The 22,120-nt window shown below is 45.3% G+C and overlaps 4 protein-coding genes across 6 annotated transcripts; 1 reads left to right on the plus strand and 3 right to left on the minus strand.

The window, feature by feature from the left end:
• Positions 1–759: 759 nt before the first annotated feature.
• Positions 760–4,628, minus strand: LOC112875033 (50S ribosomal protein L4, chloroplastic). 2 transcript variants are annotated; one of them, XM_025938713.1, is made up of 3 exons: positions 3,616–4,628; positions 2,415–2,452; positions 760–1,139 (listed from the first exon to the last, which is right to left on the minus strand). In XM_025938713.1, exons 1-2 carry the CDS (start codon positions 4,526–4,528, stop codon positions 2,415–2,417), a joined length of 951 nt encoding a protein of 316 aa, XP_025794498.1. In that variant the 5' UTR covers positions 4,529–4,628; the 3' UTR covers positions 760–1,139. The 2 variants fall into 2 exon arrangements, with proteins under 2 accessions (XP_025794498.1, XP_025794497.1); XM_025938712.1 differs by lacking the exon at positions 760–1,139 and having other exon boundaries at positions 2,187–2,452; positions 3,616–4,626.
• A 472-nt stretch (positions 4,629–5,100) lies between these two features.
• On the minus strand, positions 5,101–8,840 carry LOC112875032 (peroxisomal nicotinamide adenine dinucleotide carrier). Its single transcript, XM_025938711.1, has 11 exons — positions 8,296–8,840; positions 8,137–8,214; positions 7,949–8,023; positions 7,726–7,856; positions 7,529–7,583; positions 7,329–7,439; positions 6,431–6,499; positions 6,245–6,352; positions 5,887–5,955; positions 5,743–5,797; positions 5,101–5,558 (listed from the first exon to the last, which is right to left on the minus strand). Exons 1-11 carry the CDS (start codon positions 8,374–8,376, stop codon positions 5,356–5,358), a joined length of 1,035 nt encoding a protein of 344 aa, XP_025794496.1. The 5' UTR covers positions 8,377–8,840; the 3' UTR covers positions 5,101–5,355.
• A 1,337-nt stretch (positions 8,841–10,177) lies between these two features.
• On the plus strand, positions 10,178–12,689 carry LOC112875068 (josephin-like protein). The gene is made up of 2 exons (XM_025938761.1): positions 10,178–10,579; positions 11,731–12,689. Exons 1-2 carry the CDS (start codon positions 10,433–10,435, stop codon positions 12,184–12,186), a joined length of 603 nt encoding a protein of 200 aa, XP_025794546.1. The 5' UTR covers positions 10,178–10,432; the 3' UTR covers positions 12,187–12,689.
• Positions 12,690–12,967: 278 nt separating this feature from the next.
• On the minus strand, positions 12,968–17,675 carry LOC112875067 (sulfoquinovosyl transferase SQD2-like). 2 transcript variants are annotated; one of them, XM_025938759.1, is made up of 11 exons: positions 17,105–17,675; positions 16,862–16,928; positions 16,690–16,760; positions 16,240–16,357; positions 16,082–16,155; positions 15,172–15,227; positions 14,988–15,071; positions 14,815–14,902; positions 14,650–14,727; positions 14,108–14,164; positions 12,968–13,669 (listed from the first exon to the last, which is right to left on the minus strand). In XM_025938759.1, the coding sequence occupies exons 1-11, from the start codon at positions 17,215–17,217 to the stop codon at positions 13,234–13,236; spliced, it is 1,242 nt and encodes a 413-aa protein (XP_025794544.1). In that variant the 5' UTR covers positions 17,218–17,675; the 3' UTR covers positions 12,968–13,233. The 2 variants fall into 2 exon arrangements, with proteins under 2 accessions (XP_025794544.1, XP_025794545.1); XM_025938760.1 differs by having other exon boundaries at positions 17,043–17,673.
• Positions 17,676–22,120: the final 4,445 nt, after the last annotated feature.

Here is a 22,120-nt window from a genome sequence, read left to right on the forward strand (position 1 = left end):
CAGCGCCGTCCCCGAACCCGAAACGGGAAGCCTTCCGGAAGAAGCCCGGGCAGGGCGAGGCTCGCCGCCGCGCACGGTCGCTGTCGCATCGTTAAACCGGCATAGGTAGGACCGCACCGCACCGCACGGAACGCTGTGTTCGCGAGTTGAAATCTGGCACTAGATCGTGCCCTTAAAAAAAAAATCCATCGCTAGATCTTTTAAGCCTACCGATAGGTGGTTCATCCCTTGAAGGCTGCCTTGTTTTTGTTTACCTTTTGTGGTAGCTGCATCTGTTTAGGCTCTGTACCAATCTAGTATCAAATAGGAGACTATATATATACCACTTCCTCATGCGAGTATGCCAAACCAAGAATTGAGTGTGAGCTCTATAGTACGCTCTCGGCTCACAACTAGTTCTTTGTCAAGGTACTAAGAAAGTACTAAGCTTGCACAAGCACAACAACAGCATAATTTCAAGCAGGAGCCAGTGAGTCAGACAACTCTATAGCATCGAGCATACTTTGCCCGAGCGTAATGCCCCGCGATGATAGTGACATCCACAGATCCTTTTAGGAGAAATACGTTGAACACAGAGATAGCAGGATTGCAGACCCACAGGAAAAATCAAACACCGAGATAGCAGAGTTGCCGAAAAGCACACGGCATGGATGTGCATCTACAGTCTACCGCAAGTCACACTCACACATATGCATGTTCAGAAATGCACCATAGTCAAATCGCAGATACTTGGGCTAATATTCTAGTACAGACTTATAGTAGTGGTAAAGCTTTTCCTTTTTTTTTCCTCACTAGTAGCAAACGATTCCTTTCGATGAGAAAGGACCAATCCTAGTAGATACAAATTGGAACCAATCAATTGCACAAACTTTCTGCATGACCAGTCCCAAATAATGGGCAGAAATACAGCGCCCAGGTCCCGCCTCCATGATTTGCAAGCTTTTCGTTGGTAGTGGGCTAATATTAAACGGACGCGAGTACTTTTATTCCAGCAAAAGCAGAGGAAATTATAAAGTATGCTGGCAAAACCTAGATGAGAATCTCCTCTTTTCCGTTGATGACCTTGGTGGACGGTGGACCGTTATGCACGTCATAATCTCACTGACGAGTTGTTAGATCGAGCAATAATTTAGATGAACCTAGTTGAAAAGCATAGCAGGAGGAGAAAGATGAAAGTCAGATCGAGCAACAGCAACAGCTAAGAACTGACCGATAAAAGATGAATCTACCGAAGATGCAACTGAAAACGATGATTGCGTTTTATGGAAGGACTGAGCTTTGGCCACACACTCCACGGGGATACAAATGTCAAGGAAATCGGCAAATGGGTGACAAAACTGCTTAGGTAGGCTTGAAATAGGATGGCCTGATAGTCTTTTTACCCTACTTTCTGGTTCCAAACACAGCACAGCAAAATTTGTTTCTTCATTTGCAGCCCAAGTGCCAAAACCATGGAAGACCAGGTGTGAATAATAAGATATCTGTGTGTTACCCTTAACCTCATTGGGCTAGGAATTCAGGATCCTCAGGGTGTGTTCGTTTCCGGGTACCTAAACTTTAGAGGGGTCACATCAAAGAGAATCTTATCATTTAGAAGTATTAAATAAAGTCTAATTACAAAACTAATTGCAGAACCCTAGTGCTAATTCGCGAGACGAATCTAATGAGGTATATTAGTCCATGATTAGCGAACAATTACTGTAGCATCACTGTGGCAAATTATGGATTAATTAGGCTCATTAAATTTGTCTCGCGAATTAGCATCTAGCTGTGCAAAAAGTTTTATAAACAGATTTTATTTAGTACTTCTAAATAGTAAGATTCTCTTTGACGTGATGGGTCTAAAGTTTAGATAGGAGGAAACGAACAGGCCCTCAGCAAAGTAAATCTAAGAAAAATGGCATGCCGTCTATACTGAACCAGGCTAAGATGTCCAATCCTCAGCCGAGCCAGGCTGAGTTTCAGGTTCCATATCCAGGCCCGTCATGCTCTAGGCCAGGTTTCATTTCAGTAGCGTAAAAAAATCAGTTATTCGACTGCCCATGCACAGCCGAGAAGATTTGGCCGCAGCTCAGAATAAGTAAGCAATTTCAGTGATCAGGCACCTAAAAAGGATTTTGGTCACCTACTGGTGGTAACCAAACCAGCTGACTAATGTCAATCATTGCAAGCACAGATGCACAACATTTTATCTGCAGCAGTTGAAACCTGATAATGTATTGACAACATGTACTTATGTGAAGTTTGGAAATCTAATATACTGCTTTGGTGAGAGAACATTATCAACTTAGAATAAAAGCAGACAAAAGGCTTCCTCGTTAGGAGGTGATTCCCGAACAATTCATGCTCACCCAAGGGTAACAGTGTAACACAACAAATAAGAAATAAAAATTTGTAGATCTACACTTCCTCACCTAGGAACTGCCATCTGCCTCGCTCTCTTCAGTCGCATCTGAGAATTAAATAAAAGAAGGTTCTGAGAAACAAATAAAAAAACCTTTCAAAAAATTAAACAATTGATTAGGTAACATTAGCACGCTTGAAAGAACTGAAGATACTTATTTAACAAGGCTTCACCATCTTAGCCCTTATTTTACTAGTGTTAAAGAAAAAAGCTATTGTTCTACTGAACCTTAAGTCCATCTTGTGCACGCTGAGATCTAAATTCCCAACTACACTTCACCCTACGTCCATGATATTTGACACCACCAAATGAAATAGTAATTGTCTACTTATTGGTTCTAGAACTATGCATGAGCATTGAATCTCTTAAAGTAAAATGATGCCTGTTTGCTGCACACCTACTGTAAAATGAGCATACAGGAGAAACAGGCAAAGAGCTTTTCTGTAGAGTGCAGTATGAGAAATAGATACGGTAGACCTTTATATACGGAGGGAAGAATATGAGTATGCTGAGAGAAGGATTTGATATCTGTCTTAGAGCATTATGATATAAAATCTTAGAAGCCTTTATCCAGCATTAAAAATTGGAACGAGCCCATAGGCCAGAAAAGGCTACAGCTTTCTATTTCTGTACTTGGTATGTTGCTGACCTTTATAATTGAAGATATCACACCGATGGGTTAAATACTCAGAGCATAATTCATCTTTATGGTATCTTATGGCAACATTATCAATTGGTTGCACTTTGACAGACATCACTAAACCCCTCCTTGACCCCATCTTAGGTGCAATGTACTCAGTGTTACATGATCTTAATGAAAAGGCATTTTGAAAACATTTGAAAAGGAAAAATTGAGAAATATGGTAAGTGGCTACGGTTATCAACAATTTAATTTCAGCTAAATCTTTGTGCTAACGTGCTTTTGAAATCTCAAGATATCTACTGCACGAACTATTTATAGAAAGTGTAGGGAATTCAAATTTACATTGTGGGCAGAATGTTAAAGCCCCCAAACGATGGTGATTCAATTCAATTGTCATTACTGCTTTGTATCACTACCATTTACTCCTTGCTACCTGTTTAGCCATGTATTAGCTGAAAGGATAGCAGTTACTAGCAGTGTTCATAATGCCCAGCCCAGGCCCAGCACAGGAATAATCAAGCTGTGCATTGCAATCAGCAAAGCAAAATGTTATTGTGTAGCTATGTACCTTGAGCAGCCTCCGCTGTTGTGCCTTCTTCTTCTACTTCTTGCTCCAGCAGTTCCTCTACGGCATCGTCCTCATCATCAGTATCGTAGTCATCAGAAGCGCTGGTTCCGTACCTGGAGTTGAGGTAGTCTACGGCAGCAGGAGTAAAGAAGAGCTTGCGGGCGTCGAGGATGTCGTACAGATTGAGCGTCCTGGGTGTGAGCATCTTGAGAGAACCGATGTTCCTGCCGCTAAGCCGCACATTGTCATCGAACTCTGTGGCAAAGAACATGGCCTTCTGCTTGGGGTCGAGCCCCCACCGCTGCAGAGCGGCCACGAAGTCCTTGGTCTTGGGCCCTGACGCGAAGGCCTCGTCGAACTCCTCGACGACGAAGGCGTCCTCGGCCACGGCGGCGCTGGCGAGCGCGGTGGAGATGGCGAGGCGCTTCTCCTTGCGGTTGATCTTGATGGACCAGTCGCGGGGCTTGGGGCCGAATACGACGCCACCTCCTGGGCGGAGTGGGGTTCGCTGCGAACCACGCCGCGCCTTTCCGGTTTTCTTCTGCTGGTAGGGCTTCCTCCCTCCGCCGCTGACCTCGCCGCGGGTGAGCGTGGAGGCCGTGCCTCGGCGCGCGTTCTGGCGGTCGGTGATGATGGCGCGGTGCACGACGGCGCGCGCGGTGGAGGGCGGCGCGGATTTGAGGTCGAGCGTGACCTCCCCGACCTTGTCTCCGGTGAAGGAGAGCACGGGGAGGGTGGCCGCCTCGGCCCGCAGCGCGCGGAGGACGGAGACCGCCGCCTTCGTCCTGCCGGGGGAGTGCGGGGCAGCGGAGGAAGTGGGCGGCAGAAAGGAAGTGGATGAGGAGGAGAGGAAGGGGGAGGAGGATGAGGAGAGCGAGAGGAGGAGAGGCGAGGCCACGGCGGCGCCTGGCATTGTGCCGGCTTGGCTGCGCTGGGAACGGGGAGGCGAGGACGATGACTCTGCCGCTGCAGCTGCAGCTGCCGCTTCTATCTCTTTATCCACCCGTCCGCCCACGCCCCCAAGGCCACAAGCCCACAATGCACAGTCGCGGACTGTCTCAGGCTCAGCTAATTGGTCACGCCAAGTGACTAGTCGCGCTACTTTTTTTTTTGGATTTGGCTAAATTTAAACAGAAACAAAAAAAATCCATTGCAATTTCAGTTTCCAAATTAAATGGATTCGCAGAAAGGGTGATATCAAAAGGAATAATTGCCGCCGTTCAGCTAAACTTTCACTTACAGTTTGCTGACACTGGTTGACACGTAAGGCTCAGGGCAATACATGCTGAATAAGACACTAAGCATGTATATTAAGGGTTAAAAAAAATGAATCCCGGCCTTGTCATTCTAGTTGATTTCCATATATTTCTGACAAACAAAAAACAAGAAATCGGGCCTTGTCATGCTGGTTGGTTTCCATATATTTCTAACACCTTTGCATAAACCATAAAGTAAAAGAAGTTCATGAATTTAGAACAGATGATAGAAGTTTTAATTACCGTGCTTATTTATTTCCTTCTGTTTAAATCTTCCAGAATACATTTTACATAAATGGTACAAATGATCTATCCAATATATAAAGTTTTTGTTCCCTACAAGAATCATACTGGCTGTTGTGTAACCTACAATTGGATATCTCCTAACAGAGGCGAGCTCCATAGCTTGTGGACTCTGTTTACGATTTATGTGAATAATAATCGGATCTATGGGCAGGGTATACTAACACTTGCAAAAACCTATTCATCTTGACGGCTTTGATGGTAATTTCTTAACCAGACTGGTGTTACCAGTAACCAATAGTCGAGCACCCTTCACCAGCTCCTCCTTGATCATAAAAAGCAAAGCAGAAGCAAAAACACTTTGCACAATTTTTGTGCCCATTCCTTTATACATGCCTTTCAGACCCTCATACTGTACCATCTTTGTGAACGCATCAAATGTACCTGAAAGCAAGAGATGGTGCATTCTGATCTTCAGTAGCAGGTCACCAACAGCAATAAATTTTCACTAATGTCTTCAATAGTAAGTCAGTAACAGCAAGAAACATGAACTGTTTACCTGATGGAGCAACAGGAAAGACAAAAGGCAGAAAACCATTATAGAAAATGGTAGCGATAAACTATATACCTTTGTAGCGATGCCTCTTGTCATCGTCAATCCTTTGCTTCACCTGAAGTCTTGCCTGCAGGGAAAAATATAGCACAGTTTGGAACATGTACGCAAATTTGCAAGTGGACAGCTGTAGCTAGTACCGATCCACCAATTAATCACCTTAACAACTAGAAGAGGATATGTAACAACAGTTGCACCAAGTTTTGCAACAGCGCCAAGAAGAAAAATCTGGACAAGGATGTTTGCAATGTGAAGTTAGAATTGTATCATATAAAATGGAAACACTAGTATAAAATGGTAGATAATACATGACAGTGCCGAATCGTGTCCGACACAATGTGTGAATAATATAAGGACCAATATATGTCCCAGACAAACAATCTCTCAAGACATCTCTACAGTAGGTCCAGGGCTTCAGGCCCCAATATGGCAAGTAATCACAATGGAAACTGGTATTAGTCTCGGTCCTAAGAAATCAATTTAGGAAATTCCTACTGCTGGAAAAACAAAAGCTTACTTCAAGAGCAGTTAGTCCATCAGCTCCCTTGAGATTAGAGGCCCGTCTCTTCTTCAGCTTCTTCAGAAGAGTCTCATACAACATGAACTGAATCGCAGGATTGCTAACCTAGTAACAGATAAAATTGTGAAATTTCACCATTATAAGACTAATAAGATGCAGAAAAGGTGAACAGTAGTGACTTACCATAATAAGAGCTGGGATTACCCCTTTCCAGAAGCCCAACACTCCAGCTTCTTTGTACAGTTCCTGAAACTGGAGGTAGACCAAGTCAGACAACCATCTCCCAAATTAATGTATTGCTCTACTCTTTGCCTTTCTCATGTTCCTCTAGCATTCATCAAACATGGCTCTCTATACGTCCATCCATCCCCACTTGCAAAAAGGAATCATTTTATTTTGACAGATCATCGTCAGTTTGTAATCTATACCGCATCTGTTATTTTGCAGGTCATAGAAGTTTTGAGTTTCACACTTTCACTGCCTTGTCAAAGCAGTTTAAAATAACAAGAACCAGAAGAACTAGACCCCCAACGCTGCGACACCTCCACCACCACAGCGTGTTTTAGTTCAAATTCAAGGCACTTTGTTTTCAATCGGCTCAAGCCAGATGCATGCTGCCATGTGATACTAGCAATAGAAGTGAGTATCAACTAGTTGTCCAGTGCTCCCTACTGTTCACCAATCACCATAAAATTAGGTACAAACCCTCTGAAACAAAAAGGCCAACATGTAACAACCTTGCATGACCAATTAAAAGGGCAGAAAGAGTAATTAATTAGGAAAAAGTAACTAGCTTATAAGTATGAACTATCGTCTGCAAATTTAAATATCGACATTCATCCTAGTGTAAGTGGAAAACCTAAACAAATGTTCAGAATGGAAATAACTGGGAAGCTGTTACCGAATCCGAATCTATTAAGGGATGAGTATCACCTTTCTGATACAACAAACTACACAGTTAAAGACTATCCCCAAGTAGTTAAGAACAATCATTAATTAAGGATGTGGTAAATTGCAACCTATAGTTTATATAAATAGAGATCCCCACGTACAAGAGAAACAATGAGGGTAGTGTACTTACAACATCCATAGTTTTGTAAGGGGTGTTTTCAGTTATAGCAGCTTCGAGGGCCTTGTCAAGAGCACATGTCAAACCCTGAGTGCTTTGTTGTTTGTTTGCCTTTCTGTGAGTCTGCAAGCAAGATTGAAATGTTAGTACTCAAATGTGTTGCAAGATAATCTCCACTAAAAGCAGGTAGCAGAGAGGAAACATATGCTTACTTGCATTCGGGTAACAACCACCCAAATTGGGTTTGTGAGCAGTACATTGACGCAGCTGCAAAAGGACGAGGCAAATTAAGCATCAACAGCACATAAGGTTGATAAGAACACAGGTGACAATAACTGTGTCCGGGAAAACAAGTGACAATGCAATGCACCCTAGGTCAACAGAAGGTGCTCAGCTACGTTCCAATTACCCAGACAGGGCCGCGACAGTGAGAGATTGGAGCATCCCGACAGACCCATCGCCAAGCCCTCTTCTGGATCGCTCAAGGGCCTTTGCTTCGGCCCTGTTCCGGAATATTTGGTAGAAGTAGTAGTAGACACCCTGACAGCAACACACCCAATTAGGATTTCGAAGAATATCAACCTTCACAAACGAGGAAAGAAGCTGGCGAATAAACGAATGAGCGAACCAACCTGGGAGGCGGCGGTGCCGACGAGTGAGGGCATGAGCCCGCCGTACAGGCGCTCCCAACCCTCATTCTTCACAACCTACCACAGCAGAGGGGGGAAAATCAGGGATCATGGGCAGCATTAGAACCGGATCGGGCTAGATGACTCGAAATCTGAGACGGGGAAGGAGGGAAGGAGTCAAGGAGGCGGACCAAGTATAACTGGCGCGCGGCGCCGTCCTTAAACGCCGGCTTGGTAGGGTCGCGCTCCGTCTGCTGCCGCGCGTTCACCTGCGCCGCGGAAACCCCCAAAATTTTCAGCAAACGAGCAACCCAGGGCCATGGTTAGCAGCGAGGCGTGGAGTCACGTACGGTCTGGAGCGGGAAGGTGAGGAGCTGGGCGATGATCCCGCCGCCGGCGCCCGCGAGGCCGTTGATCAGCGCGTCCGACATCTCCCCGCCTGCTCGTCGTACTCCCCAATCCCCCACCGCCCTCCCCTCCTCCCCGCTTCGCCGGCCGGCGGATCACGGCGGCGAGCCGAGCGAGCAAAACAGGACTCCACGCCGCCGCCGCCCAACGGGTTGCTTCCGCCGCCGCCTGCTCGGTCTCCTTGGATTGTGGGAGACGGAAGCGAAGCCGTGGCCCGGGGGGCGGAGTGGAGTCGACTCGGGCACTCGGCTCGGCTCGGCGCGCCCTCCGGTCCCGTGCTTTCCGTTGGAGTTCAGACTGCTGCTGCAGCTGCAGCTGCCGTGCCGTGTGTGATCCTGCACGGCACCCCCGGGCCCGTTTTAAAATCCAGTTCCCCTTCCGCGCACGCGATTTTAATGGGTTCTTCAAAGACTTCAACCACCAGCTTGCAGTGTTCATCTCACCTGTTCGTTAATCATCTGTCTCCAACCCTTTTCGATTCTGGTTTCGGGTGGGAGGAATTCGCGGAATATCTCGCGGCTTGGCACGTTGCGGGCGGGGAAAGCGCAGTGGGTGTACGTTTCACGGCGGAAGACCGGACAGCGATGGAGTACAATGCCGCCGTCGACGTCGTCGCAGCGCGGTGGCTGCAAAATGGGTCTCGATGCCGGAATATGCTGCTCGGTCTCGGTTTGACTTCTTCCTGTTGTCCGGTGACCGTACTAGTGTCAATTCTTGTTTCGGCGTTTGAACTTTTTGAAGCGTGTGCCGATATTTGCGAATTTGAATGTTATTGTATCTTAATCCTATGGAATGAAGAAACATATGAAAACTACATGAATGAATGTTTGGATAGTGCATGGGAAAAACGCGACAGCTGGTCGTGAGAGAGTGACGTAAAAGAATTTCTCTAAAACTACTGTAGAATGTAGATTAAGTCATTCTACAGGAATTTTATGGGGTCAACAAGAATTCAATCCTTTTATTTCAAAGAGCTCCATAAGGAAAATTCTCATTGGACCCAAATTCTCTATATTCCTCCAGCATGGGATACTTTCATGGCAACAAGAATAGAAAGTTTTGCAATGCAGTTAACCGAATTCTTTAGCTATTCATGTGTTGATGTTATAAAGTAGGAGTTTTCTATTCATTCTACGTGCTCAATCCAAATCAATTAAACAAGCATTTGTTTTGGTCATATCAATTTATATTTTGAAAGTGGGAAAATAGTAAAAATCACCCGCAAATTAGGAAGGTTTTAAAATATCTATGTGCATGTCACTTCCTTGCCGCCTTACACTTTTAAGTTTTATATGTTTTCAAATATCTCAACCATTGATCAACATATGCATTTATCGTATAGAACCAAGATTTTATGGCTTGTCATATTAGAATTACGCTAGTATATTTTACTTGAATTCTCCTATTTATGAGGCTTTATCATGGCTATTCATGTGCAGAGCTTCTTAGCATCTTATCATAGTAGCGGACAAGTCTGACAATAATATATACCAAATAACATCAATGATACTATGAAATATGAAAAATATATAAAATTTGCGGACGTTAGTAAGGGAGCGGAATATACATGAATAATAAACTAAGTTGTAGCATAATTGGTTAGATTTTTTTTAAATGTGGAAGTGGAACTTAATCACTAGTATTTTGGACAAATTATTCTTTCACTAGTATGCTGCCTAACCATCAGTAGTGGTGAGGTGTATGTGTTGACTTCACTAATTTCAAAATATATCAGCCTGGTCTCTATGATGTTCTTAATATATATTTGAGCGTGTACATTATTTTTGCAAAAAATAAGTGCAAGATGGGAAAAGGATAAACAGAAAATAAAAGGAGGACACTTTGTCTCGAACCCGGGGAATCCCCCTCTTTGGCTGTCCATCGTTGCGCTGCCAAAGAAGGGAAGCCGAGTTCGCAGCGGTTTTTCACTTCGATCGCGGCAACGGCGGCGGCGCAGACGAAAAGGCAAAGGGGGAGCTGACTAGCTGAGGATCCGCGCTGAGTCCTTCTTGATCTGTGGGGTCGACACTCTAGTGTCGCGTCCCAGCCCTTCCGTTCCTTCCACAACCTCATCAAGGCATGGAGCCGGGAGCCAAATCAGAAGCGAAGCAAGGTGAGGCGGGATCCGGCGCGGTGGGAGGCAGCGGCGGCAGCAGCAGCAAGGTGTATCACGAGAGACAGAGGCTGCAGTTCTGCCTGCTCCACGCCCTCAACAACCTGATGCAGGTGGCTCCTATTTCTCTACTTTCTACCATCATCTATCACCTTGGGTTCTTTCTGATGTTCTATCAGCGCTCGGTGCTTATTACTTTCTTTAGAATGTATATTTGATCTTAAGCTGCCCATCCTTTTTAGTTCCAATTTACCCCCTTGTAATTCCCTTGCTGTACGTGACTATGTCGATTTCCAGAAAGGGACTGATTGAATTGCTGAGATTGTTGGTAGTTGAGCGTTGCCCGCCATTCTGTTACATAGTTTTATGGATTGAATCGAGTACAGTAGGTCATCACCGGACATGTTTCTCATGCTATCTGGACCGAACATTGTGGGGCAACCGGCAACATCTTCAAAGGAGGTGATGTACCTTGCCGTCAGGAAGCTCCGGCTAATAGTTGGATCATGTGTCAATTCTTGCTACTTGCGCACATAGTCAGAGCATTTCCAGCAGATTACTCGTATCTCTCCCTGATACAAAAAACTGTCCTTTTGGCAATAGAAGATGCTCCAGCAGAATACCAATTCCATCGCCAATACTAAAAAGTTTTTGGTAATTGCTAAAATACACCTCCCTCTTGCTCAAATGTAGGGGGATTGCTCCCCCCACCCTATCCATTGAGTAATCTGCTATAGCACTCGCTACCAAAAATGCAAGTGGTATTGGCAATGGAGATAGAAAATATATAGGATATGAGAGATGAGTAATCTGCAGGAGATGCTCTTATGTGTACTATTCACCCGTTTTCACTCTCTTCTCTTCAATCCCTTGGAATAAGGGCTGAGACGGGTATCTGCTCGTGAATCATGAATTATTTGGTTTTGCGCTAATTTGCAAGTTGCTTCTGAGATGACTTAGTCCATTGTGTAGAAATCTCCATAGGCTGGATGGCTGCAAAAGCGCAGACAAGTCATGAAGATTTCACTTGTGCTCTGGCCTTAGATGTTTGTAAAAAGGGGGGAAGAATAAATATTAGCACAATTACTCTCATTTTTTTTTGCTTTTTCATGTATCAAAATATGTTAGGAGAAGCTGGCTCACTAAAAATGACATAGTCCATTTCTTTGTTGTGTGCTATCTTAGTTAACCTTGGCAGTTGGCGTAGTATATTTCTATCTACTTTTGTAGGCTAAATGTGTCAATTATGTTTTCTGTGGTTCAGGAAAAGGAATGTTTCACCCGAGCTGAGTTGGACAGGATTGCTGGAAATCTTGTTCTTAGTGATCCAAACAAGGACCAATGGACTCCTCTATCTTTCATTTTTAGACCTCACCATAATGTGCTAACTGGGAACTATGATGTGAATGTTCTCATCACGGCATTAGAAGCTAGAAAGAAGAAGGTGGTTTGGCATGATCGTCGAAAAGGGGCATCATCAATCGATATGGATGGAGAAGCGTTGGTAGGTCTTATGATCAATGTGCCTATCAGGAGGTTCAGAGGCCTCTGGACTGGCAGGCATTGGGTAGCGATTCGAAGCATTGATGGTGTCTGGTTTAATTTGGATAGTGATCTTTCTGAACCTAAGCAGTTTAAGGACAAAGAAAATGTGATTGCATTCCTTGACAGCTCACTCAGTCAAGGTGGAGAACTCATGGTTGTGCTGCAAGATGAATAACCGTACTGCCCGGAATCTCAAAAGGCTACTGAATTAGCCTATGTGACTAGCCCATATTTCTGAATTGCGATCACGATGAGATCGCAGGCATCTGCAGCAGAAATTACATTAAACCTTGAAGTTTAATAACAGAGCATAATGGACAGATCAGTAAATGGAAGCTTCAATGTGCTAAAAATACACTTGTTTCTGCTGTTGGCATGGGACCTCTGTTTAATTGTTGTGTCCGTCTCTGTCATACCGGATTGCCAACCAGGTATTTGAAGTAGGCAAAACATAAGGTCGCTAAATGATGGAAAGAGACAACTTCGGTTCTCAGCAAGAACATGTTACTATGGAGTTCTGCAGAGCTTAACTGGAGAATGGAGTATCTGCTGCTGTTGTAGATATATATGCTGTCGAGAACCAAAGTTGTCCTCGCATGCTCAGAATTTGTCAATCCGCTTTGTAAGGATATGTACATTACACAGTAACTATTTAATAGTTGATACCCATGGCAAGCAGAGCTTTATCCCATCGTCTTACCAAATCTAAAATATATTTATCTGTTAAGATCATTGTAGTATCCTGGCATGGTCTTAACAAGATAATGCTATTGAGCTCATCATGGCGATGCTCTCGTGATTTGACTATTTTCTTTCCTTGCACATGCACCGCATGCAATTTATTTTCAACTTGGAAACCAAATCAACAAAAAAGGAAAAATGATGTAGTTCGTCAGGTGGGTTCTTAAAAGTTTCTAATTTCAGACTCACTGTGATGTCAGAGTAAACAAGAAAGATACTACTTAGAAGTTGTTGGAGCATTTGCGTCAAATCTTCTGCGTTAACCGATTACAATGGGCAATCTCAAAGGGCTGTCTAATGTACATGAATTTCATACAAGTAGTAGTCGGTCAATCATCATAACTGTGGAGATATGAATGCAGCTAGCCACACAAACTTGCAAGCTGTTTGGGTACAATGTACAAATTCTTTTAGTTATTAACAGCAACTAGTTGGAGAGGGCAGCATCAGAATGGTTCCTGATTGGAACGATGAAACCTAGTCAAGTTTTGCCCATCTTCTTCCGCCAGTATGACATTGCACTGCTGTAGTGCTCGTTGCGGATTTTCCGTGAGGCTGCTCTCCAGTCACACTTCTCCATCTCTTCCCTGGCAGCCTTTCCAACAGATTCTCTGAGATCTTTTGACTTAAGGAGCTGCTCTATCTTCCTCACACACTCATCGAGATCTCCAGGTGTAAACAAGAAGCTAGTCTTGCCCTCCTTGTCCTTGGGTATTATATCGGGTATTCCTCCAGCACGAGCAGCAACAACTGGGACTCCAGAAGCCATGGACTCCAGAACTACTTGCCCGAGAGTCTCGGACTCTGAAGGCATTGCAAATACATCTGCACTGGCGTATGCTTGTGAGAGCTCCTCACCTTGTAGCATTCCAGTGAAAACTGCTGGCATGCCTGTGAACATTTTTTCCAGCTCAGTCCTGCACACTCAGGTGAAACAGACGATGTAAATATTTCCAGAATTTGAAGATGAAACTGTTAAAGGATCAAATAGATAACCAAACACCTAAAGTTTGTTTCCAATGCTCACAAATACACCACCCTTGTGGCGACAATTGGTATTATTATTACATGTCCGATGACTGCACGTTTACTCCATTAACCAACTTGGTTTGTCTATAAATGTGTCGTAGAGAACAATTGTGACCTATTTAGGAAACAAATTCTCAGAACAACCCATGTTTATAAAGTAATGTTTGTCCACTTGTAACTTAAAGTAGATGGTTTAAGGAAGGATGTTTAGCATGCATGTGACATTTTGATACCAGGTAAGTCATGATGTGTGATCAATGTTTGTCTCATCAGGTGTGCATCATATTAAAAAACTACAGGTAGCTAACTATTGAGGTAAGGCGCACCTGTATGGTCCATCTCCAACAAAAGCAATTCTCGCTCCAGGGAGCCTCTCCATAACCCTGTATTTGACCAAAATAAGCAAAAGTCCTATGACATGGCAAAAGAACATTCATGTACCAAAGATATATCCTGCAGATAAGTAGCCTATGGGTATTAAAAAAAATAAGTAGCCTATGAAAGGTAGAAGCAACTTGAACTACTTGCTTAAAAAGAAATATCACAGCCGTGATATGCGGAGTATGCCTAAAGCTAAAAGGTTTGTCATTGTAAGCTATGCTGACTTACGGAAAGCTCACAACCATGGCAATCCCAAGGAAACTAGGTAGTAGAGCAGTTGTAAGTTTCAATAACAATAAGAACATGATAGCTCCTGTAGGAATTATAGCTAACAAATACCATGGCTGAAAATCTATTCCACATGGATGCTATGAATAATCCATCATTACTGGAAGACACTGAGAAAGTTTTCCCTTCTCTCTGTTGCCTCAATTTGTCTAAAGTAAAGTTCATACAGATGAATGGCAATACTAAAGTAAAGGCTCACCTTTTCAGAAAATCCAAATTTTTCTCACGTCCAAAACGGCCCACATGTATTATCAATGGTTTTTCTGGCTCACCACCACTGATGAGAGAGGGAAGGAAAGTGTGTTAGTCCATGCATTTTTTTCTAACATTTCTATCATCGAAAAACAGAAGCAAGAGGTTCTACCTCAATCTGACGCGCATTTCATGCCTCCGATATTTAGTATGAAAGTTTTCAGAATCAACACCCTTGTTCCAAAGCCGTATTCTGTTTGCTGAAGACAAAAGGAAGGTTATGTTTAGCAATAGATGGAGGGAAACCAAAGTTACAAAGACATTGATTCACTATCACTGTTTAACCTGGTACTACTTTAGCAGTTTCGAAGTCTTCAGCAATAGCTACTGAAGGAACTAGAGTGAGATCTGCAGCTCTGTGGAGGCATCCTTTGAAACAAAAAAGAGTCAGCACACACTGATGAGAAAAATAATTCTTAATAGACCTTTTTTTTGGCTGAGAACGAAATAGGAATGAAACTTGACTTACTTATAAAACTCCATGTGGGCTCAAGTAACCAATTTAAATTGTATCTCGGTATGTACCTGCAAGCCATAACAGGATGTCAGGACACCAACTCAAAAATGTAAAAATATTGGCAGCCATAACCATATTGACACCCAAGTGGTAAATTTTAGAACAGAAAATGGAAATGATGCAGCCCAACATATATCTACAGGCAAATGCATGTTCAATCATTGGTCTAGCATATCAGAGGTAGAACATTTGTTCACTGGTTTTCTTTGTACAGACATTTATATGGATGAGGTTCCCTCCTTTAGTATTGCGACCTGTCTTGGATCTATGTTCACATATACTGTAACAAATAAGCTCTGCAGCATTACACCTCAAATCTTGTGACCCCACATGATTGGCACCAGATTTGTTTCATGGTATCGCCATATGTTCAAAATGCCTGCTCAAATCTATTTTTGACTGGAGTATGTTTCATGATACATTTTTGTAGGAACTGAGCCTGGCTCAGTTGGTGGGAGGTGTGGAGGAACACTCCCACCACCCAGATCCAAGTCATCTTGAACTAGAATCTGAGTGCATATTTCTTCTAATTTAAAACGCCACCTAGGTTGTTGAGTCTTTTCATGATTCATTCTGTTGAATACATTTGCGGATGATTCTCCATAGCATCCAGAACATATTGAAGGATGTTCAGTAATTATTCTCCCTGAAACGAAATTTGCAGGCAGAATATTGGCTAGGTAGTCTGTGTGGTCAGAGGCCACATTTTTTTGCAAAATAAAAATAATATATTGATATTACATGCATGTTCACATAACTTCAAAAAATTCAAAGAGTTGACGCCCACCGGAAAATTTTGTATCACACAACGGCGACATAGTTGCACCAAAAAAAAATTATTTACTTCAAAAGAGGGGCTTACGCTGGAAGATGTGTGTGATAAGACATCACCACTGGAACTGATAGCATCTTTGCTATAGCAAGAGCGCCAATAACCTGACATCATGGAAGATGGTTATAAGCAAGCAACAACCACTGAAAGAAAAGATAATAAAAAACCTTTGCGTTTTCAGTGATTACCATAATTCCAGGTGAAGTAGCATGAATTATGTCCGGCTTGAACTTATTCACCTCAGAAAATATTCTGGGACTCAATGCCAGCGAAAGTGGAACATTTTGGTACAACGGACATGGAAAGCTGAAAAGGGAGATATTAGCGAACCGAAATGGTAAGCTGAAGAAAACTTCCGCAGGTTGAATTTTAATGCGATCCCAAAATTAGACACAAAAAAATATCAAACAAGAATAGCTGCATCGATAATCAATGTCTCTAACTGATGTGCATGCCCAAATTAGCATGTCACATGTCTACAAGATACTTTGCTCACATTGTCTCCTTTTGGTTCAAACAAGGAAGCACTACTCTATTTCAACGGGAATCCAATTGTGCTTTCAGGAATGATGTCATTATATCCTTAATCAGTATTCCTCCAGTTGGTAAAGATGGTATTTGTTTTGATTAAGGGTTACCTCCACGAGCCAATGACCTTTGCTCCATAGAACTCCTCGGGAGCTCCCTTGTGTGTAGTTACTACCAACACCTGAACCAAAGATGCAGACGTCAATTTAAGGGTGCAGCAATGATCTTGTAAACGCATAGATAAAAGAAGTGGGAGCCAGTACATGGTAAAAGGATGAATACCTCATCACCCATCTCTCGTAGATGCTTGATGAAGTTCTGGAACCGGTTCTTGTACCCCGAGATGTAGCTGCATAAAAGGGGAAGCATGACTTAGCAGCCATCAGAGCTTGGATCAAACGAACGTCAGGTTTGACCAATCATGCATCTTAGTGGCCCAGCGGCCTACACGCCAGCAGAGCACCTCGATCCGATCTACTCTAATCAGACCAGCAGCTGAACGCTTGGGAAGAGGCGTGGACTGACGCGAAGGGCGACGGCTCGACGAAGAGAGCAATGCGGCGCGGCCTGGAGCTCCAGTCGGCGTCCGCCTCCTCGGCCTGCAGCAGCGGCGCCTGCGCCTCCTCGGCCTGCGCCATCCTCCTCCTCCTCCGGCCCGCGCGGCCGATCCCCGAGCTCAGCGCACCGCCCGAGTCGAACGCCGCCTCTGCTCCGCTCCTGCAGCTCACGCCCGCGCCGCGGCCGCCCTTATCCCCCTCCTCCCGCGGCGTCCGCTCTCCCCGGCCCCGCCTGCCGCCTTGACTTGGAACCCACGCGCTGCGGAGGTGGCGGTGGCGGCGGCGGCGCGCGGAAGCAGCGTCACGGGGACGCGCGCGGCGGAGCAAGCGAGCGCGCCTCCCAGCAGCACCGGGACGCGACGGGGCGCGCGTGGGTGAGGCGGACGGCGACGACGGCGGGGACGTGGTGGTGGACTGGTGGCAGTGGCTGTGTGGGGGAGGGAGTCGAGGGACAAGCGAAAAAAAAATTGCGAGAATAATATATAGGACGTGGCGGACTGGTGGAGGAAAACACGACGAATGGAGAGACAGGGGGGAGCCGCGGGTGGGGAACCGAACCGATTCTCCCCGGCTGCCGATCGAAATCCAGCGGGACACGGGCGTCGACCGAGGAGAGAGAATAACTGTCACGGCAAAGGCCGCTTGGTCCCTGACGCTTGGACTCGCCTGCCCGTGCCTGGTGTGGCGCACTGGCGCATCCGCGACCGATTTTTTACCCGCCCTCTCGCGTCAGCGTAGGCGGCGAGCGAATCTCGCCTCGGCGGCAGCCAGCCAGACACGGGCACGGGTGGCTGGGTCCCCCGGCCCCACCACCTCGGTGCTCAGCCTCAACTGCCGATGGCAGGTACGTACGGTCCGATGCCGTCAGCCCGTGGCAGCCAAGCAAGAGTCCAGCCTACCTCTGCGGTTTTCCCCGCCCCGGCAAGGCTCTCCTGCCTCGGATGGCCACACATGCGTGGTCGCGTGCAGCGAGCCAGCCAGGTGTGGGCCTAGATGCACGTTGTGCTTTCCTATTCTTGTGCCTCGTATCACCAGCGCGGGCTGTGCTGTGCACGGACCCTGTTTCAAGGCTGGAATGTCAGTGGCGGGCCAGTTTGCCGTTTCCTTCCCGTGTGCTGCGTCAGTGCCATCTGCCATGTAAAGTTGGGGCGGATTGGATGATGCGCCGCCCAAAGACATCTTCAGATCTTCTACAGGTAATCTTTTTATTCGGAACTAGTGATTCGTTGAAATGCCGAAAGAGGATTCGGGCGAAGGTTACCCCATCAGCCAGGGCTCATGAACCTGTCGCTGTCTAGCCTATCTTCAAAGAATATGAGCTCAATTTACGCCTACCCCCAAAGTCCATGCCTTTGCGCAGGAGACTGGAAAAAGGGTAACCAAGGTAGCATGGCTTCTTTGGTTACGTACACATACGATATAAAGGCAGGCAGAGCTTTATTCTCTTATTATCCACGTAGAAAAAAGGCAGCATGGTTGTACGGTCGAACATACGACTTTTTGGAGCCGCGGATCGGAATAGAGAGGAGACAGCGTTGAGCTGCGTTCCAAATTCAGGTGCACAAAAAAGATCGACTTGTAACGGAGCATAGCGGAGGCATAAAATGGCCCATGTGGTTCGACCTAGCGTTGCCTGAGGGGGTGCGGGGGGCAGCGTCCCCCGCGGTACACATTATATATCCAATTAGGGTTTCCCGTTGATGATAATCTTCTTGTAAGTCGCCGCACGGCGTTGTAACCCGACTCTTGGTATATTGAAGTTCTTGCTGGCTTGCGCCCGCGGTTTTTCCCTTCCGCATTGGTTGAGTTTTTCACATTAAATCTTGTGCCCCCTTTCGGTTTGATCTATTTACTTTCATCGTTTATTCGTCGTCGTTTATAAAAGGCAGCACATCGGTCAAATAAAATAAGAATAACGATTCCGGCTTAACAAAGTGCGGTTGCTTCGATGCCTACTTGTCTTGCAAGCTATAATTTCTTCAGTTAAGTACTCCCAATGCAAGCAAAAGAAGAAGTAGAAGGTGGTGCAAGCCCTTGTGTCCGTCCTCGCAACCGAGTCTTGACTGTACAAGCCATGGCCACCGGCTATATATATGGTGCAAACAACTGGTCAAAAGAAATACCCAAGCACGAATGTTTTGTTTTTCTGTTCTCCGGCACGTACCATGTTACGTGATCCATTTATCTTTATTCCTACCTCTATCGAAACCAGCTTAATTTACCTCTGGTGCCCATTTTAAATGTTTGGTTTTGGTTCGTCATTTTTGCCACCTGAGCCACGACATCCCATGCTTCTATTCCTTCTTTTTCTCGAAAGATCCGGAACGTAATTTGGCGTACGGCATGTGATTAATAATAAGAGAAGAATTAATCTAGTTAATAAGGGAAACCGAGCTCGAAAACCTTGCTTCTATTCCTTCTTCAGCTCTGCTCCCCCTTCCTCTCAGATGCAGGAAGTCCGCTCGGATTGGGTGTGGTCGCTGATCCCATGGCGTTAATCATGTGAAAACGGCAACGCTAGGCGACAAGGCCACACCCCCGTAGCCGTAAGCTGTTCCATGTTGCCACCACCAAACAGCAGGAAATCACACTGTTACAGTCGGTCAGCTAGCTCCGTCGTGCTTGCACGGCAGCAACGGCTTATCTCCTGGTTCGGACCGCACATGGGTGATGCCCTGATGGTTTTCCACGTGATGATGTTTCACCGCTCCGCTGATGCGAGCGAGATGCACACGTGGAGGGGCGGTAATTACTCCGTCATCTGCTCGGTTATTTCCCCTTTATTAGAGCATCAGATTAGATCTACCCCTCGCGGGCAAAATCGTCTGGTTACCGCGAGCTGAGCTGCTCGACCTCATCGGTGACCTAAGAAACCAAATCTCCGATGCAATCTCACCTCAGAAAATGCATGGCCGTGCCCGTCGCAATCCCCGCATGTGGCATTATTGGTGGGGTGGGGGGTGAGCGGGGCGAGAGGCGAGTGCCACCATCATCCACACGAAAAAGAACAAGGAAAAAGGTGATGGAAAAGGAAACCATCGATGAAGAGAGAAAAAAAAACTGATGTGATGCGAATGTGATCCTTGTGATGAACACTGAACACACAGATAAGAAGCCAACGTCACGGTCACTGTCTAGCTGCCGGAGAACCAAAATACCCTCGGGCCGCCGCGATCGTCCCAGGACAGCGAGCATCGTATCATCGTCCGGGAATCGGATCGGAGCAGCCAGCTCCGCCGGCGCGTCGGTGGCTTCGAAGGAAGCGATACCGGCAGCGTCCAAGTGGTTTTGCTTGCTCCCCCTGTTTTCCCGAAACGAATCGCGGGAGGGTTTGAAGTTTTAACTTTTGGTCCACGTTCGTGACCAGGGATGCCGTGGAAGGCCTGCAACGATTGCTTAGCCGCGTCCTCGCTTCCGCTCGAGCCGTTGGCGGGCGGCGGCGGCATGATTCCATCCCACCCCGTCGGTTCGTTGACGTGGAAGCGACCCTTACGGCGCTCCGTGATGCGGTGAAGACGGCAGCGACCGCCGTGCTGGGTTGGCCCGTGGGCTGTGGCGGGTGCGGGTGGAATTCAGCTTCAGCAAAAAAGAATTCAGCTTCAGCATCTGCGTTTCGTGACATGTTTCTGGCGAATTTGTACAGGTTGAATTGAAAAGCAAGCCCATTGACAACGTATCTCGTTCACATTTCTTTCGGCGAAGATATATCCGGTTCTTCTCCACCAAAATCTCCACATGTTCATTCCCCTACGAGATCTCTTCCCATGGATAAGCATGGACGACACCTGGGCCTGCACAAGACGTCTACTATATCAGGTGCCAACGACCACTATCAATCTATCATTCATCCGGTCATCCCAGAAGTAATCGACGACGTTCTCTTTAAAAATACATTTCATTAATAAACAGGTTTTTCTTATAGAAAGATTCTAGTAGTAGAGGCAAACCAGGTGATCTGCGAAAATCCAGCTGCTAGCGTACTCTACGACGGTTCTCTACGGCAGTTGCAGCTTCGACTTTGGATCATGGCCATTAGATGCATACGTAATCGATAAATGAATAAAAAATACAGAGCTATGATTCAGCAAGAAGAATAAACAATAGGCAGACGACAGTCCAACACCATCACAGAAATCATATTTGTAGCTCGATCTACAGTGCAATTAGGGGTGGTAAAAGGACAGGGCTCCAATTTTAAGTTAAAAATATATAAAGGTCAAGTTGGATTGTGAAGATATTTTTAGAACGATGATCTATTACCAGCCCTAGGTTCAATGCAACTGCCAGTCATGCTCAATCGCTCAGCGCATCTGAGTATTCCTTTCCTTTCCCTCCACTAGCTTGTAGTCTGAACCGCAGATCTGAACTTTTTAAAGTTGCATCATTGCATGTCCTCTTAGATTGCAAAAGATTTGCTGTTTCTTTTTTTCAGGACATGACTAGAGAAAACGCTTTTCAATTGAGGCTAAGCGTCTTTTATTTTTCTTTTCCTTTTTCATCCTAGGCATGGCGTTTCCCTTTTTTCTGATGGCTGATAACTGAACTGTTAATCTAAAACAAAAAATCGTTACAAAATCTACATCAATATAATCTTCAGTGCAGCTTTGCCCACTACATTCTCTAAGGAAATGGTTATAGAGGTACGAAGTTACTAACGATGAAAATACCTTTTTCATAACAAATTCAGTAGTACCGAGTGCATAATGCATAAATCAATCAGAATATATAGCTTTTGATAAATAAATTGTCAATGTCAGATGGCTTTAATTTCAAAGCTTTATCTAGTAAGAAAAAGTTATACGATTGTTGGTTAATGCTAACACAGAGCAATTTTTTTATAATATTGATCAACAGAATAGAGCCCATTTATCCATGGGCTTGTCTCAGCCCACGGGCTTAAAGTCATGTTGGGCTGATCCACACCGTGTGGCCCGCCACAAAACCACACTAGTAGGCAGAAGGCGGCAACACCCCCACTCCATTT

Source organism: Panicum hallii, chromosome 9 (genome assembly GCF_002211085.1).
Source record: "Panicum hallii strain FIL2 chromosome 9, PHallii_v3.1, whole genome shotgun sequence".
NCBI classification, from domain to species: Eukaryota; Viridiplantae; Streptophyta; class Magnoliopsida; order Poales; family Poaceae; genus Panicum; species Panicum hallii.